This window comes from Trichechus manatus, unplaced genomic scaffold (genome assembly GCF_000243295.1).
Source record: "Trichechus manatus latirostris isolate Lorelei unplaced genomic scaffold, TriManLat1.0 scaffold00124, whole genome shotgun sequence".
Taxonomy (NCBI): domain Eukaryota; kingdom Metazoa; phylum Chordata; class Mammalia; order Sirenia; family Trichechidae; genus Trichechus; species Trichechus manatus.
In genome coordinates, this window is record NW_004444060.1 from 6,655,351 (window position 1) to 6,674,934 (window position 19,584).

Consider the following 19,584-nt stretch of genomic DNA (forward strand, 5'->3'; position numbering starts at 1 on the left):
CAAAAGAAATACAACAGGGAATCAGAGCGGTTAATCAGTAAATGACAACAACATCAAAACAATAAAAGAGGGAATAAACAGGATAGGTACAGAACCTTCTAATGGAGAGGAAGGCAAGGTGATACCAAGTAATGGTAGACTGCTTCAAACTTAGAAAGATAAGGGTAAAATTCATGGTAACCGCAAAGAAAGTTAACAAACATAAAAATAAAAGGAAAAAAAAATATAAGACCTTAAAACACTAACAAGCGGCCTTGTTGTAGGAATATTCAACTTTAATATAGGGAGATCTTATTCTATCTGTGCCTTGTATCCAATACAATATTTGAGTAGCAGATGCTTTTTGCATGATAATACCCCAGGTCCCTGGCAATACAGTGATGAATAAAACAGATCTATGCCTTCAAGTAACTTAAAAGGTCTTTGGTAAGAAAGAAAATCATATACACAAAAATGTACACATTGTGTTACATATGCAAAAATCTCATGGAAATTAAAAACTAGACAGCGTCAAGAAGGGACTGTTCACTGCATGGAGGCAAATAAAGAAAAACTTTAAAAAGTGCCATTAATGTTATTACTGAGTTCTGACTCATAGTGACCCTATGTACAACGGAAACGAAACACTGCCCAGTCCTGTGCCATTCTCACAATCGTTGCTATGTTTGAGCCTATTGTTGTAGCCACAAATCCATCTCATTGAGGGTCTTCCTCTTTTTTGCTGATGCTCAACTTTACTAAGCATGATGTCTTTCTCAAGGGATTGGTCCCTCCTGATACCATGTCCAAAGTATGTGAGACAAAGTCTCGCCATCCTCCCTTCTAAGGAACATTCTGGCTCTAATTCTTCCCAGACAGCTTTGTTCCTTCTTCTGTTAGTCTATGGTATATTCAATACTCTTCGTCAACACCATAATTTAAAGGCATCAATTCTTCTTTGGTCTTCCTTATTCATTGTCCAGCTTTAAATATTACATACTATTTAATTGGGATTAATGAGAGAAGAAAAAGAAAATTCCAAAAACTGAGATTCTAATTCTAGAACGATAGCATCAGAAACTCTATGGACTGACTCCTGGATCAAGCAAGCATAAATGGTGAGAATCATTTAAAACAAAAACACAACAACAATAAACATGGGGTTGCTATGAGATTAAATTTACTCAAAGGCACTCAACAACAACTATTTATGTATAAAGTGATAAGTAAATATAACAAAATGTTAACACTTGGTAAATATAAGTGACTGGCATGTGAGAGTTTATTGTACTGTTCTTCACACTTTATTGTAAATTTAAAATGTCTGCAAAATTAAAAAAAATAACAATAATCCGATTCAGGCAAGTTTGAGACTCTGTAGTATTACCTATGCATCAAGGACATTTTATACTGAAAATAATATTTCTAACATAGTACAAAAGAATATCTCTTACCATTTTGCACTCCCAGGTACAGTATTACTTCATTACCTGGAACTATCACAAGTTTATCCTATATAAATAAAATTTCCAGATAATTGGAGATTACTCCATTACATTACAAAATGCTTTATTAATAAAGTTTGATTTTTTTCTTAAAAACTACTTTCTTGCCAAATACTGTGAATATACTAATCACTATTGAATTGTACAATTTACATGTTGAATTCTATTGTATGTGAATTATATCTCAATAAAACTTCTATAAAAATGCCAATAGAAAGATGAAGAATAGGTTATAAAACTGAGGTGTGGTTGGAGTAGGGAATGTTTATTGGAGTCATAGCAAGAGTAATAAGAAACAATGATGGGAAAGCTTTGCATTCTGTGCTAAGTAAGGAAAGCATTTCACATCTTCACCAAGACTTCATACAGCCAGTATTGATCACTCCAAGCGCTTACTGTTTCCTGATGACACCCATTCTATCTTTGTGCAATTCTTACATGAAAAAAACTTTGATATATTTACCTGAAATATGTGTTTATGTAGATTCCATTTTTTTTTGTCCTATTTTCACTCCACTGAAACATAACAGGTAAATCTATCACCTTTTTCACATGAGAATCCTCACCCATTAAAGGCATCTAGCATGTTCTCTGGGGCCCTGGTGGCACAGTGGTTAAGAGCTCAACTGCTAATCAAGAGGTCAGCAGTTCGAACCACCAGCAGCTCCTGGAAACCCTGTAGGGCAGTTCTACTCTGTCTTATAGGGTCACTATGGGTCGGAATTGACTGGAGGGCGATGGGTTTGTTTGTTTGTTTGTTTTTGTTTTGTGTGAGCACGTTCTCCAGGAAACCTGGTGGCAGAACAGTTAAGCACTAGACTGCTAACTGAAAGGTCAGCAGTTTGAACACACCCAGTGACTGTGTGGATAAAAGACCTGATGATCTCCTTCCATAAAGATTGTTGTTGTTGTTAGATGCCCGTGAGTCGGTTCCAGCTCATAGCAACCCTATGTACAACAGAATGAAACATTGCCCGGTCCTTGTCATCCTCACAATCCTTATGCTTGAGCCCACTGTTGCAGCCACTGTGTCAATCCATCTGGTTGAGGGTCTTCCTCTTTTTTTTCTGACCCTCTACCAGTCATGATGTCCTTCAGCAGGGATTGATCCCTCCTGATAACATGTTCAAAGGATGTGAGACAGTCTTGCTATCCTTTCTTCTAAAGTGCATTCTGGCTATACTTCTTCCAAGGCAGATTCGTTTGCTCTTTTGGCAGTCCATGGTATATTCAATATTCTTTGCCAACATCATAATTCAAAGTCATCAATTTTTCTTTGGTTTTCATTATTCATTGTTCAGGTTTCGCACGCATATAAGGCAATAGAAAACACTATGGCTTGGGTCAGGCGCACCTTAGTCTTTAAGGTGACATCTTTGCTTATTAACGCCATGAAGATTACAGCCAAGAAAACAATATGGGGCAGTTCTCCTCTGTCACATGGGGCTACTCTGCATGGGGATGGACTTGACTTGTCGGCACCCAATAATAACAACAGCATGTATTTCTTGTGTCTTCTTTCCTTAAGCCTGCATGTTCCTAGATGTTGTCTAGTGATTCTGACTCATTGTGACCCTATATGACAGAGTAGAACTTCCCCAAGGAGTTTTCTAGGCTTTTAATCTTTATGGAAGCAGATATCCAGGTCTTTTCTTTCTTGGAGCCACTGATGGGTTCCAAACACTGACCTTCCAGTAAGCAACCTAAGACTTAACCATTGCTCCACTGGGGCTACTTTCAGTCTGCATGTTGTTTGTTGTCAGGTGCCCTCGAGTAGGTTCCAACTCATAGCAAGCTTGTGTGTAACAGAGCGAAACAGTGCCCAGTCCTGTGCCATCCTCATGATCCTTGCTATGTTTGAGCACATTGTTGGAGCCACTACATTAATCCATCTTGTTGAGAGTCTTCCTCTTTTTCAATGACCCTCTATTTTACCAAGCATGATGTCCTTCTCCAGGGACTTGTCTCTCCTGATAACATGTCTGAAGTACATGAGACGAAGTCTCACCTTCCTCGCTTCCAAGGAGCACTCTGGCTGTACTTCTTCCAAGACAGACTTGTTTGTTCTTCTGGCAGTACTTGGTCTATTCAATATTCTTTGCCAACACCATAATTTAAAGGCATTAATTCTTCTTCGGTTTTCCTTATTCATTGCTTAGCTTTTGAATGCATATGAAATGGTTGGAAATACCATGGCTTAGGTCAGGCACACCTTAGTTCTCAACGTGACATCTTTGCTTTTAAACGCCTTAAAGAGGTCTTTTGCAGCAGATTTGCCTAATGCAAAAAATACATCAATTGATTTTTTTTTTTAACTGCTTCTTCCATGGGCATTGATTGTGGACCGAAATAGAATGAAATCCTTGACAACGTCAATATTCCTCTGTTTATTATGATGTTGCTTATTGACACATTGTGAGAATTTTTTGTTTTCTTTATGTTGAGGTGTAATCCATACTGAAGGCTGTAGTCTTTCATCTTTGTTTCTAAGTTCTTCAAGTCCCTTTCACTTTCAGCAAGCAAGGCAGTGTCATCTGCATATTGCAGGTTGTTAATGAGTCTTCCTCCAATCCTGATGCTGCATTCTTCTTCATAGAATCAAGCTTCTCAGACTGTTTGCTCAGCATACAGATATGATAAGTATAGTGAAAGATATAACTATGATGCACACATTTTCTAATTTTAAATAATGTAATATCCCCTTGTTCTGTTTGAATAGCTGTCTCTTGGTACAGATACCACATGAGCACTATTAAGTGTTCTAGAATCCCGATTCTTCTCAATGTTATCCATAATTTCTTATGAACCACACAGTCGAATGCCTTTGTGTAGTTAATAGAACACAGGTAAACATTTACTGGTATTCTCTGCTTTCAGCCAAAATTCATCTGACATCAGCGATGATATCCATTATTCCATGTCCTCTTCTGAATTTGGCTTGAGTTTCTGACAGTTCCCTGTCAATGTACTGTTGGAACCATTTTTGGATCATCTTCTGCAAAATTTCACTTGCATGTGATATTACTGATATTGTTTGATAATTCCACATTGTGTTGAATCACCTTTCTTTGGAGTGGGCACAAATATGGATCTCTTCCAGTCAGTTGGTAAGGTAGCTATCTTCCAAATTTCTTTGAATAAGTGAGTAAGCACTTCCAGAGTTGCATCTGTTTGTTGAAACATCTCAATTGGTATTCCATCAATTTCTGGAACTTTTTTTTTCGCCAGTGCTTTCAGTGCAGCTTGGACTTTTTCCTTCAGGATCATCAGTACTTGATCATGTGCTACCTCATGAAAAGGTTGAATGATGACCAATTCTTTTTGGTACAGTGACTCTGAATATTCCTTCTATGTTCTTTTGATGTTTCCTGCATCATTAAATTTTCTTTTCCCTTGTTGTTGTTGTTGTTAGGTGCTATCAAGTTAGTTCTGACTCGTAGCCACCCTGTGTACAACACAACGAAACACCACTCAGTCCTGTGCCATCCTTACAATCATTGTTATGCTTGAGCCTATTGTTGCTCTATTTGCCCTTAGTATCTTGCAATGTTACAACTTGAGGCTTGAATTTTTTCTTCAGTTCTTCCAGCTTGAGAAATGCAGAGCATGTTCTTCCCTTTTTGTTTTCTAACTCCAGGTCTTTGCACATTTCATAACAATACTTTACTTTGTCTTCTCAAACTACCCTTTGAAATCTGTTCTGCTCTTTTATTTCATCCTTTCTTCCCTTCTCTTTGGCTACTCTATGTTCAAGAACAAGTTGCAAAGTCTCTTTTGACATCCATTTTGGTCTTTTCTTTCTTCCATGTATTTTTAATTACCTGTTGCTTTTTTCATGTGTGATATCCTTGATGTCATTCCACAACTCATCTGGTCTTCAGTCATTAGTGTTCAGTGTGTCAAATCTATTCTTGAAATAGTTTCTAAATTCAGGTGAGATATACTCAGCGTTGTACTTTGGATCTTGTGGACCTTCTCTGATTTTTTTCAGCTTTAACTTGAAATTTCATATGAGCAATTGATGGTCTGTTTCACAGTAGGCCTCTGGCCTTGTTCTGACTGATGATATTGAGCTTCTCCATCATGTTTTTTAACAGATGCAGTCAATTTGATTCCTGTGTATTTCTTCTAGTGAGAGTCACGTGTATAGTCATTATTTATGTTGTTTAAAAATGTATGTCCAGTGAATAATTCACTGGTCTTGCAGAATTCTTTCATGTGATCTCTGAGTCATTTCTAACACTAAGATCATATCTTCCAACTATTGATCCTTCTTCTTCATTTCCAGTTTTAGTATTTCAGTCTCTAGTAATTATCAATACATTTTGATTGTGTATTTTGTTAATTTTAGACTGCATAAGTTAGTAAAAATCTTCGATTTGTTCATCTTTGCTATTACTGATTTGTGTGTCAATTTGAATAATAGTCTCATTAACTGGTCTCCCTTATAGGAATAGGAATATTATTCTATAATGACAGTGTTGTTTTTCAGTATTGATCTTGAAATATTCTTTTTGATGATGAAATTGACACCATTCCTCTTCAATTTGTCATTCCCGGCATAGTAGACCATATGATTGTTTGATTCAAAATGACCAATATCAGTTCATTTCTGCTCACTAATGCCTATGATATAAATCTTCAATCATTCTATTTCATTTTTGACTACTTTCAATTTTCCTTGATTCATACTTCTCACATTCCGGGTTCTGATTATTAATGGATGTTTGCTGCTGTTTCTTCTCATTTTGAGTCATGCCACATCAACAACAGAAATTCCTGAAAGCTATACTCCATCCACACCCTTAAGGTCAACGCTACTTTGAGCAGACAGCTCTTTCCTGGTCATATTTTGAGTGCTTTCCATCCTGAGGGGCTCATTTGCCAGCACTTTGTCAGACAATGTTCCACTGCTATCCATAAGGTTTCACTGGCTAATTTTTTTTTTTTTTTTTTGGAAGTAGGTCATTAGGCCATTTTTCTAGTCTGTGTTCTTCTGGAAGCTCTGTTAAAACCTGTCTACCATGGGTGACCCTGCTCGTATTTGAAATACAGGTGGCATAGCTTCCGGTATCACAAGAACATAAAAGCCACCACTATACAACAAACTATCAAACAAGTGGTGGTCAGCCTGCATAGCCCTAGTCATTGCAACTATGCCTCTTAACCCATTGAATCAAGTTGCTTTACCACTGGTTACTCTGTCTTGTCTTTATGACTTTCCTACAATGGAGTGGAGTAGTTTTCCTTGGGAACAACTGTGCTGGTAGTAAAAGGATATACTTGCTAAAAGTCACACAAGTGTTGGGATTTATTCAATCCTTGACCACTCCTCTAAATTTTGCTCAGCAAGGTGTCTGGAATTTCTACTATTTATAAACCTGAGCCTGTCCTTGAATTGTTCTTGATATTTTAGTCTGTAAATCCAATTCTTGCTAGGTACTTCTTCTTAGAAGTCCCACTTGGGCCTCAAAGTCAACATATCCAAAATGAATCTCATTTTTCTTTTTCCTTTACAAACCTCCCTTTCATCTGGCTTTTAATCACCATGCTGCCTCCTCAGCTGTTTTGTTCACATCCAAATAATCACCAACTTTTGAAGGTTTTCCACTGCAAATATTTCTTGTATCTGTGTCTTCTTCTCTTCTTCTTGTCTATACTATCCCTGTCCAAATTCAATTGCTCAACATCTCTTGGCAGAGTTCTGGATTACATGATATATTTATAGTCTTGGTCACTTCAAATGCATCCATTATATGCATTAAGAGTGATCTTCCTTTAATCCATATGCTAATAACACACTTCAATGGTGTTCATCACTTAAGAGTATCAAGTCCTAACTCCTTAATATAATGTATAAGAGCCTTCTTGACCTGAATTATTTATTGCTTTTGTTTTCACTGTGCCCATCAGATATTTTTCTATAGTAATTCCCGGCAACTTATAGTTTTCCATGCTTACTTCCAGAGGTGTTTTACAGCTGCCTGAAATACTTCTCTTCTCCTCCTCTTCTTTCATATCCCGCCCTTCTCCTATATAACTCCTATATAGACTTCACATGTCACCCCAATATCATATGCAGGAAGGCTTACCTGAACCATTAGGTTTTGCCTAGGTATCTCTTTCCTGTGCTCCTACAGGGTCTTCTCCAACCCTCTTTCAGACATTGAAATCTTGTGTTTATATAGGTTTCTCCACTGAATTCTTCAGTGGCAGACATCATATTTTAATTATGTTATATGCCTCAGTCCTAGTACAATGTCTAGTGGATAGTGTGTACTGAACAAATATTTAGTGAATTGAACTGTTGAACAAAATCAGTCTCCATCAGCAATTATACCAGAAATACTATAGTCAATGAGGAGATTCAGTAGCCATTTCCCCCTTAAACTGGACACTAGCCTAGTAAACAAAGGTGCTAGAGGATGTATGAGAGGATGAGTTCTTACTCAGAAAATGAGAATAAGCAATAGGGAGAATTAAGCTTATTATCTTTGTGCTCCCTGATATATAAACGTGCCTTAACTTAGTTTTTAATTTTTGAGAGCATTTGTATGAGACAGGACACTACATTAGAATTGTAGGCCTCAATGCATTGTCATCCCTCAAATCATCAGCAGACATATTATCAAAAGGCAGCTTAACAGCACACTACATATTCTGATGCTATAACACTCAGCAACTCTGGTTCAGGAATCTGTTACCATCAAATATTGACAAAGTTAAAAATCACATATCTCATCTCTAAAGGCAAACTAGTTTTGATCTAGCAGAAAAATGGCATGAAAACTGTTTCAGTTTAAAATAACTAGCTTGTTTAAATAATAATGTGCTAACTTGAGGTATATGCCTTTACTGAATGTTCGTAATGAACAAGTTGATCACTTGGTTTGACCTGGGGATTTAGATGGACTGGCTGCAGTGATGTCATTACCTTTTAGCCACTGTTTGTAATGCTCTTTCTTTGCCTCTCATGCCAGACTAGTGGTGATAACTAAATTGAGCATTATGCCTTTTGATTCGTAAAGACTTTTCACATAAAATGTTTTATTTAACATTGATAAGACTCTATGATGATTATTATATAGAGAGCATTGACTCTCCGGTTCCAATGTCAGCTTTAAAACTTTCTAGCTATGTGAACATAGGCAAATTACTTTATGTCTCTACCCCTCAGGGTCCTCATCTGTAAAATGGGGGAAATTAGTAATACTCATTTTTAGGGCTTTCCTGGAGATATAATAATAAACATTTAGAACAATATTTGGCACATAATATGCTTTCAAAATGATAGTTATTATTATTGAATATATATTTTTGAAAAAAAATTTTGAGTATCTTATTTAATCTGCCTACTGATACTTGAAGATTTATATAAATGCAAATTCTCTTTTGTTTTTCATTTCCTTGGATTCTTTAGTCCAGCTGCTTCATATAAAGAAGGCAGCATCCATTGTTATCAAATAAGTCAGCTAATAAAGAAGATAAAGAGACATTATTAACCTAGGTCATTTTTTTTTTAGAATGATGTCCTCATATATCATGTAATAAGACAACAGTACAACAATGGCCCTTATATATGTGTTTAAGGGGAGATAGTTCTGTACAATTCCAGATAGTCAATTAAAAAATGTCTTAGTTTCTATAATGTGATTTTTTAATCTGTAGAAATACATAGGTTCCTCTTCTGTCCTGGCCTAAGCTTCTTTGTAGCTGCTTCCAGATGCCTCACACCCTGACTCCTACCAGTTCTTCCCATAGCCTCCTTTAAGGAATCATTTACTGCTTGAAAAAGTTTTAATATTCAGCAGGTTATGGAAACCCATGGTCAACTTTAGAATTTTAGTCTCTGCTGAGCTTTCAAGGTGTCAAGACCCTAAAATAATATGAACAGCAGGCGTATTAAATCTTTCATTATTTCCAGTTTCCCCTTGAGCATACTGACTTTGCAATAAAGAAGCTGTCATTTACACTCTTCTTTATTGAAAAGTGGGTAATAGCTACAGGGAGAAAAATAAGGAACCGTGTCAAGTGAGCCCGACTGCCGTTATGATTAATGTGTAATCATTGCACATTTGCATCTACTCTTTCCATTTACAGGTACTTCATAGATTGGAAGAGTGATGGGGACAGCTACTTTACAATAGATGGAAATGAAGGCACCATCGCCACTAATGAATTACTAGACCGAGAAAGCACCTCGCAGTATAATTTCTCCATAATTGCGAGTAAAGTTAGTAAGTATGGCATGGATGGAATCAATGTTATACTGCAGTTCTTTGGATTTAACACTCTTAAATGAGTCCCTGCTGAGGTGCTTTTCATTTCTGGACTGACAGCTGAGTGGCCTGCTGGGGAAACTCAGAAACCTGTTCCTTTTCCTCACAGCATAAGTCCAGAGAAATTCTGACAGCTGCCACTGAACCCTGTTTGCAGGATTGCATGAATATCTAGAAGTGCATTTCATTTGTGACCTCATTTCTTTCCACGCTATACCCTCAAAAATCCACCAGAGTCAAAATTCTCTCCCCCGCAGGATCCCCACAGTATCATTGGGAGCTTCATAAGCCAGGCAAGAGGAAATAATTATCATGTAAAATCACCCATTCTGAAATGTTATGTAAAATTGAAAAGAACTTTTTTTTTTTTTAAATCAACCCTCTTCACTCTCTCTCTTTCATTAGAATGTATTTTTTTTTTAATAATATTTTATTGAGTCTTTGGTGAAAGTTTCCACAGCAAATTATGTTCCCATCTGGCAATTTCTGCACATATTGTTCAGTGACCTTAGTTACATTTTTCACATTGAGTCAACATTCTCTTTAATTATTTTCTGGTTATTCCGTTCCCTGTACTCTAGTTTCCCTGTCCCCCTTATTTTCTCATCTTTCCTTTAGAGTGAGCATTAACCCTTTGGTCTCATATAGATGGCTTTTTACTGCAGCATCTTACTCACTGGTAATATTGTTTATTTTGTGTGCCGGTGTGTTGTTTCTCTAAAAGGTGACCTTGGGGATAGTTTCGGTTCACAGTTTAAAGAGTATCTCAGGGCAATAGTCTCAGGGAGTTCTCCAGTCTAAACTGGTCCAATAAGTCTGGACTTTTTTAAGAATTTGCGTTCTGTTCTGTGTTTTTCTCCTGTTCTATCAGGGTCCATCTTTTGTGGGCCTGATCATATATTTTTTAAATGAATATCATTGTGGAATAAAGAGGAGTTTCAAGTGCCTCCTCCAAGGCTTTGCTCAGATTCGATAGGATTGTTCGGAATTATTCCTTGTGTTGACTTCTGCTTGGTCCAGAAGAGAATCCTCTAGACATAGTCCTTATTTGTTGCTGGAGAACCAAGCATAATATCATAACTTTCTAAAATAATGCATGAGGGTGTAGGTTAGGACATTTGCCTATGGACATAATTTGTGCATAGAAGTGCATCTTACTAGTCCTTGTGCTTATGATCTTTTCAAAAGTTTAAGGAAATATCTTCTGAGTATTTTATTTAGTATCATTGTTATTTTCTTTTGTGAATCTGGTACAAATTTTTGACCTTTTGACAGTTAATTTTACCTTTCAATGCAGCGAACAGCTAACTGAACATTTCTGTTGAGAGTTTTTTGAGTAGTCTCAACTCAGTGGGGTGTAAATATGAAAGTTTTGTTTATCTTCAACAACTGCTTCGAAAGATGAATAGTCAGACACCTTTTTTCCAGTCCTCAGTGACACCTTAAACTGGTTTCATAACTTTGAGTTCATTCTAGCACAAAGGACCATGCAGCTTCCACCTTGTTTACTGGAACACTTACCCTTAGAGAGCTCTGACCTGTCATGTAAGAAGCCTGACTACCCAAGGCTGCCATGTGGAAGGCCACATGTAGGTACTCTGGTTACCAGTCCCCTGAGCACAGCCTTACAACCACACCGGCCTGTGCACCAGATACGTGAATGAAACTATCTTGGAACCTCTAGTCCAGTCCATTTACTGCATACCACAAAGTAATCTTCGTCAATGCCATTTGAATTGGAAGATTCATGCAGCCAAGTCTTGCCTGGATTCTTATTCACAGAATCACGAGCTATACCAAAATAGTAATTACTTTAAGCTACTACTTGCTGTTGTCATTTGTTCCATGGCAATAGACGTCCAGAGAATGAAACAACAGCATAAACTGGAACTTTGCTTGGCAAAGGGACTGGAGGAAATGGTGAATGAGATTATGTCCTTGTCGCTGAGATATATCTGCCCCACTACATACATACACACAAACACACATACTTTTCAAGGATTAGATCCTCCGGTATGTTGAAGTGGAAAGGAGGAAAAGAAAATAAAAATGCATAAATCTGTCTTATCTTCCCACATATAATGCTCCATTGATGACCACTGTTTCTAGGACTAAAAGGGACTGGCAGGAAGGGCAGGTGCCCAAATGCTAACTCTCTTCTTCTGTGAATGTGTGAGTTGTATGATCTTGGGGGTTTTGGCACATCATCTGCATAGGAACTTGATGGGCGTACCCAGTGATACACTTCACAGTTTCTTAATTCCAGGGCCCTTTGCTCACAAGGAAGCCTGCTTGGATGAGTGACTAACAATTTTTTTCAAATGCTGCTCTTTTCTGCTATGTCCACTTCGCCCTGGGGACAGTCACATATCCTTGCCATGCTAAACAGATGCACTGATGACTGATGTCTCTGCAGTATCATCTCCTTCCAATTTTTCCCTGTTTGCTCAGTTCTAATCAGGGAGAATATCATCAAATTGGCTGCCTGATCCTACGCATTATTTTGAGAACACAATGCCAGTCTCCCTTACCTGGAGGAATCCCCCCATTAAGTTTAAGCTGTTTTACTAAAGTCTCCATTTATGGTTAGTTTATTGGGGGAAAATGCATCTTTCTTCCCACTCATTCCACATTCTATTACAGATACATATGTTATCTATCATTCTTTTTATGCTAATTTTCATATATTCCATTCAGTCAGAATTGTTGGTACAGCTTAACTATGTTGGCATTGGAAAATAAACTTTAATTTTCTAAGATCTTTGATAAGAATAGTGAAAATGAGTTGTCAAAGTTATGGGGTATAAGACCTCAGTGAATCATGTTATATTGACTCCAATGGCTTGGATATAATCATTGACAACTAACCATAGATAATGTCTCAAAATAACTTCTGTTTTTCATAAACTTATGGTCTATAATAAAATAATATTCAGTAGAAAGTTATCTAATGGAATCTAAACCTTCCTATGAATGCACATACAAAACAGGTGTATATTTCTTTGAAGTAGGTTTAGACCCAAGTACCTTAACTCAAGATGAGTGTCTGCAGATAGTCCTGTAGTAGTCTGCATTGTAGTTATGATCTCTTTTTCCCAGTGGGCTGCCATGGTCCCTGTCAAACAAACAAACAAACAACAAATCTAGACTTAGATAAGGAGAGACTTGATTCAGATGAAAGAATATTGCAATAAAGAGAATGCCCTGATAGTCGAAATCCGCAAGTGTATTAAACCCAAATAGAAAAAGACTTTTCTTTTATACAGAGTGTAAGTAGAAGCAGGAGCCCTGGTGGCACAGTGTTTAAGAGCTCAGCTGCTAACCAAAATGTTGGCAGTTCAAATCCGTCAGCTGCTTCTTGGAATCCTATGGGGTAGTTCTACTCTGTCCTATAGGGTCCCTATGAGTCAAAACTCATTCGCCGACAACGGGTTTTAAGCAGAAGCAAGGGGGAGGTGGAGAAAGGAGGAGAAATGAGCAGTGGGCTCTGACAGAAAATGTGTCTTGCTATATTCAGCCAATTCTCAGGGTTAGCTGATAAGGGGACATATTCCCTTTTGAGTGCTTGCTTAGGCTTGGGGGCAAGTAGAGTTCAGTAGCCTGTAAGGCGGAGAGAAACCTGACTAAAGTGTGGTCAAGACAAAGCAGAAGGTAAGAAAGGAACGATTAGGAACATTTCATCACCATTGAAACCATTACCAAGGTATGAGTACACTCATAAGATCAAAGCCTCCAACCACAGGCTTAAGCTTCAATCATTTGGGAGATGGAAGGCAGTACGCACTTTTACAGAAGGAGCAAGTGTCATTGAGCCTTGAAAGTTTACGATTTTTTAACTTAGGGGACCCTGATGTGTTAGTTATCAATATAACTGGTGCATGTGCTGACTCTGCCACTACAACCCATTGGCTGTACTTTTTATATAAATGCAAATTTGGTAACCCTAGTGTATAAATTCTAATGAGTTATGTTGGCCCTACCAGAGATACAGGCACAACTGTAACTGAAGCACGTAATCTATATCCAGGAACAATCTAAGAATGATACCAAACTAATATTCCTAAAAATTCTACCCCTGTATCCTGCTAGGATCAATCCAAAGACGACTGTGTGGACTTTAGAGACCTCAAGGGAGTCTGGTTGGACAAACACTATTTATCAGTATGATTTTCATCTTGTGAAAAAATAAAGAGCCTAAACAGATAACACATGGTAATTAAAAACTATGCAATAAGAATAGTTTTTGTGGACTTTTATTTTGTTTGAATGCAGAGAGTTTAAAAGTAAACCTTACTCAATTCCAATGCCTAAGATTATCTTCATTGATCAAAGTAGCCAGCTGAGCAGAGAACTATCATCATAGTGAATGAATGTGAAATAAATAACTCACACTTGCCCTGCCAAGAAGAACAAAACTGTGTAAGTATACCTTATTGCAGATTGAACTAGCATATGTTTTGGCCCTGACCTTTCTATAAAAACTCTCAGGCGAAATGAGATGGTACAATGATTGAACAACTTCCAATTAATTAAAAAGCAGTCATTAATCAGTGTTGCTATAGTTGAAGGTCCAAATAATTTTATTAGACTCTTAATAATTCTTTTACGCATTACTGCTTAGCCGCTTTTATGATATTAACCTTGAGAATATTAAAAGAGACAGACACTCCAAAAATTTACTTCATTCAAATTATCAGAAACTTTCAACAGGTAAATGTTACAAATGTTCCAATCTGTTTGGTTTTTTTTTTTTTTTTTGGTGTCACTATAATAAATGCTGTTAGTTAAAGATAACAAAAAATAACAAATAACTACATTAAATCCCTAGAACATATTTTAGATAATTATGCAATAAATGAATGATACCTGAGACAATTCTCTTCTTGGTCATGTTGTCATGCTATTTATCCAGATGGCCATGGATTGGTTACATTTATTTTGGAGTGAGTTACTCCTTACTTATTAAATGCTATATTTGGGGAAAACGTTTTTAGTAAGTATATCATTATGAGTTGGAATTGTATTTTTGAGTAATTAACATTTATTGTAGTGAAAATATATACAGGAAAACATTTGTCAATTCAACAATTTCTACATGTATAACTCAATGACATTGCATTTTTCACGTTGTGCGAACATTATAGCCATAATTTTCCAAAATATTCCACCACCATTGACATAAACTCAATGTTCTCTATGCAAATATTCCCTTTTTCTCCCTCCCTCTACCTGTGATACCCACTAATAAGCTTTGGTTTCTACATATTTTCTTATTCATGTAAGTGAGATCATACAGTATTTGTCCTTTTGTGATTGGCTGTAGTTATCTTTTAATGTTATTTTGAAGACAAAGTTATTTTAAGTTGTAATTTTCTTTAGTTCAACATAACGTAACACCATTTTTATATGTACAGAAATGTCAAACTCTGAGTTATTATTTATAATACAGGCTGAATATAAATTCAAACATTTGTTTTTATAAAGTTATATAGAGTATCATCTATGGGTACAGCTACCTAAGACAGGTGTCTGTTCTTAAGGACCTAACAGTTCAGAGGTAAGTAGACATTGACCAAAGTACTGAATTTTACTTAGTTCTACAATGCTAACTATGTTCAATTCCAGGGACTACAGTTTTAAATGTATTCTCATATAAACTTCTGGGAGTTTGGAAGAGGCGATATTTACACAAAACAGTGTGGCCATTCAATGACGCAGGATTAAGACAAAAAGAAGTATATTCTGTATTAGAATTTCCTGAAGTTTTTCTTCTGCCTGAATACCAAATAGTCGACCATGAAATGATGTTCTCAGAACAAGGAAAGAGAGTACTTAACTTTTCTAGAATCGTAATAAATAATAATTGAATAAACTAAAACTATTCTACTAGCTTTGTGTATATTAAATTATTTATTCCTCTCAATAATTCTGCAAGTTAAGTACTTTTGCCTACATAGTAGGAATAAAGACATGGAAGCTCAGATCATTCATTTGTAGAAAAGTGTCACGCAGCGAATGATGAGCCACTTAGCACTGGCATCCAGGACTTTCTCATTCCAAAGCACGTTTTGTGGCGTAATTCCCAGGAGTTACACAGGGACACATTCACTTGCCTGTTCTTCATTGCATGTATTTAATCCTCTCAGGGGTCTCTCATAGGCAGCAATCAAGTTGTCAGCAGGGGTTATAGTCACCTCAAGGTTCAACTGGGGAGGATCTGCTTCCAAGCTCACTCACCGGTTGTTGTCAGGATTCACTTCCTTGTGGGCTGTCGGACTGAGGGCTAGGGAATTGGTCCGAGGCTGTCCTCAGTTTCTGATCCCATGAGCCTTCCCATAGGGCAGTTTGCAACATGGCAACTGGTTTGAACAAAATGAGAAAATGAGGGAGAAAAAGTGCCAGCAAAATGTAAGTCACAGTCTTTTATAACCTAATCTCAGAAATGGCATTTCATCTCTTTTGCCACATTTTATTCATTAGAGCAAATCACTAGGCCCAGACAACACTTTAAACGTAAGTAATTATAGAACAGTGTGAATATCAGAAGGTGGGGATAATTGGGAGCCAGTTTACAAGGCTAACTACCGTATGTGGCTCTTGGCAACTAGAAAAGTTATTGGAAAAAATAAGAAAGTTTACAGATCATAAAACCTATCTACTAGGCACTAAAAAAATTGAGGAAGAGACAACAAACTATCTGAACACATTAAATAAATTATTGAAAAAAAGTTATTCTGAGAGAAAATAATAATAAAGAAATGACATTAACGATTCTCTTTGGAAGCACATAATATTTCATATAGGAATTGTCATCTGAGTTGAGTCTTTAAAATATGCAAAACATATTGTCAGGGAAAAAAGAGAGTGTTCTAGACTAAGGAAATATCTTAAGGAAAGCTGAAGAGTTATGAAAGTTAATGTCAAGATCAGATATTTCAAGCAGTGTGGTACAGCTGGAATTGTGTGTGCATAGAGGAACCGAGAGGAAATCATTCAGAAAGAAAGCCTGAGGTCTCCGCAAAGAGCATCTTAAGTGCCTCTCAGAGAATTTGCAGTTTTTTTGTGGGATTATAAACCTGTCCTTGTTTCCCTTGTTTCTGCCTGTCCCTAGTTTAACATATGCCCAAAGGTGCATATCACTTCCTCAACTTACCCCATCTGATGGGCTTGGAAAGAAGTTATGCTCCCAGACTTGCATTCCAGATACTTGCATTCCACCAGTACCCACTATTTAACAATGTATCTGCTTGAGTTCCCTGTGGTTAGATTAACCACGGATCCAGTTCCACATGTTGAGTTTGGTTTCTCTGCAATATCGCAACAGAAGTGCTGTTCTCCCTAATTTGGATCAGTACTTTTAAACAAAGAAATTGATGGTTTAATTTATGGTCCATTAACCAAGATTAGGCATCTCTGGGTTGCCCATTTCTTCTCTACTAGTGTTTCTTTGAGAAGCGCAGTGGGTAAGTGCTCTAGTGCTAACCAAAAGTTCAGAGTTTTGAACCCACCAGTCACTCTGCAGGAGAAAGATGTGGAAGTCTGCTTCCGTGAAGACTACAGCTTTGGAAACTCTGCAGAGCAGCTCTACTCTACCCTATTGAGTTGCTATGACTCAGAATCAATTCCATAGCAACAGGTTTGGTTTTTTAGGGTTTTAGTGTTCCTCTATGTTTTGACAGCCATCTTCCTAAGAATCACTTTGGATGCTTGTTAAAGGACAAATTCCTAGGCAGAACTCAAGACACAGTGAATCAGAATTTCTGAGAGCATTGAGAAGAAATCCGCATTTTAAACATGCTCCTTAGGTCATTCTAATGCACGCTGATTTTGGAGCCAATTTACCATATTCTTCAGTGGTATAATGATGAGTGCAATTACAGGGGAACAAAACATTGGTACTGGTTACAATGAAGACATGTATTTATATACAGAATACAGTTGATTATTTGAGGACTAGATATAACCAATTGGTTTCAATTTCTGATCGATGCCTTTTTTTTTAAATTCTTCCTTCAATTGTTCAAGTAATTGACTTTCTTTTACTTTTCATGGATGTCTTACTTTATATGCATGAGTCTAGGTAATTTTCTGAATTTGTTTATTTTTGTAAGTAATGATCTGAAGCTATTCTGTATTTCCAAGAAAAAAAATAGTTTATTTATTCTGGAATTGCAAACATTTCAGTTACACTTGTAAGAGTAATACTTTGAAGAGATAATCACTTATGAAGTTTTCAAGCCATTTCTTAGAGCACTGTAATGTATGTAATAATAATCATTAACTGAATAATAATCATTAATACAACCATCATCAATTAATTTAGAAATTATAACGTTTTCCTTATTATTAGATGCTGTGTAAATATAATGGATTCCAAATTTATGCTGTGATAGCTTATATTTTATTTTAAGCTTTCAGCTGCTTCTGAGTACGCTACCATAATCAAACTGCTTAGCAGTACTTTAGATCAATCCAAGTGCTCCATCAAAATCATATACACAACAATAATGCCAGGCTTAATGTTTTTTTTCTAAATCAGTATCAGATTTTCTCTGGAAATAAAAATTATGTGATAAGCTTTTTTACCTAAAGGTTGAGATTTGAATAATAAATTATATTCATAAATGTATAGAAATATATTTTAACATTATATATCAAAATGGAATTCAAGAAGAGAAAATATATTTTTTCATGGAAAGTATTATTTTATTGATATAATGCACTATATTGTATTTAATCTCTTTATGTATCTATCCTCTCGATTAAGTATGAACTTCTTAATGCACAGGACTCTATCTTCTATATATTTTGATTCCTAAGGTCTGTCATATTTCTGGAATCTATGAGTATGTGCATAATTAACTAATAAATTGTAAGTAGCTATTAACTTGTTTGAAACAGTTTATATTACATCTTAAGTCAACAATATTACATCATAACTTTTCACTACCTGTCAGTCTATCATATTGTGGTGACTTGCATGTTACTATGATGCTGGAAGCTATGCCACCAGAATCTCAAATACCAGTAGAGTCACCTATGGTAGGCAGGTTTCAGCAGTGCTTCCAGACTAAGACAGACTGGGAGAATGGCCTGGCGATCTGCTTTTGAAAATTAACCAAGGAAAACCTTATGGTTAATAACAGAACACTGTATGATGCAAAGCTTAAAGATGGGCCCCTCAAGTTGGAAGACACTCAAAAATACAACTGGGGAAGAGCTGCCTCCTCAGAGTAATCTATCTTAATGCCATGGGCAGAATAAAGCCTTCAGGACCACCATTTGCTGATGTGATGCAACCAAAACAAGAAGTAACAGCTGTAAAAATTCATTAGCAATCAGAGCATGGAATGTACAAAGTATGAATCAAGAAAAATTGGAAGTCATAAAAAATGAAATGGAATGCTCGAAGATAAATATCCTAAGCATTAGTGAGCTAAGGTGGACTGGTATTGACCATTTTGAATCTGACAGTCATATGGTCTACTATGCCAGCAATGACAAACTAAAGAGGAACAGCAATGCATTCATTATCAAGAGAAACATTTCAAGATCTAGCCTGAGTACAGTGCTGTTGGTGACAGGTTAATATCCATACGCCTATAAAGACCAGCGACTGCAACAATGGGCTGAAGCATAACAATGATTGTGAGGATGGCACAAGACAGGGCAGCGTTTCGTTCCGTTGTTCATAGGGTCACTTTGAGTCAGAAGTGACTTGATGGCACCTAACAACAACAACATAAAGAAGACCAGTAAATATGACTGTTCAAATTTACCCACTGTCATGGTTTGAATTATGTCCCCCCAAAAATGTGTGT

The 19,584-nt window shown here is 36.7% G+C and overlaps 1 protein-coding gene across 2 annotated transcripts in view; it reads left to right on the top strand.

The window, feature by feature from the left end:
- CDH12 (cadherin 12) overlaps nucleotides 1-19,584 on the top strand; it is a 541,757-nt gene that overhangs the window by 498,297 nt on the left and 23,876 nt on the right. For both annotated transcript variants that reach the window (XM_023738882.1, XM_004384606.3), the window contains exon 8: nucleotides 9,585-9,721. In XM_023738882.1, the coding sequence (XP_023594650.1) occupies nucleotides 9,585-9,721 (137 nt within the window). The remainder of the gene's footprint in view (nucleotides 1-9,584; nucleotides 9,722-19,584) is intronic.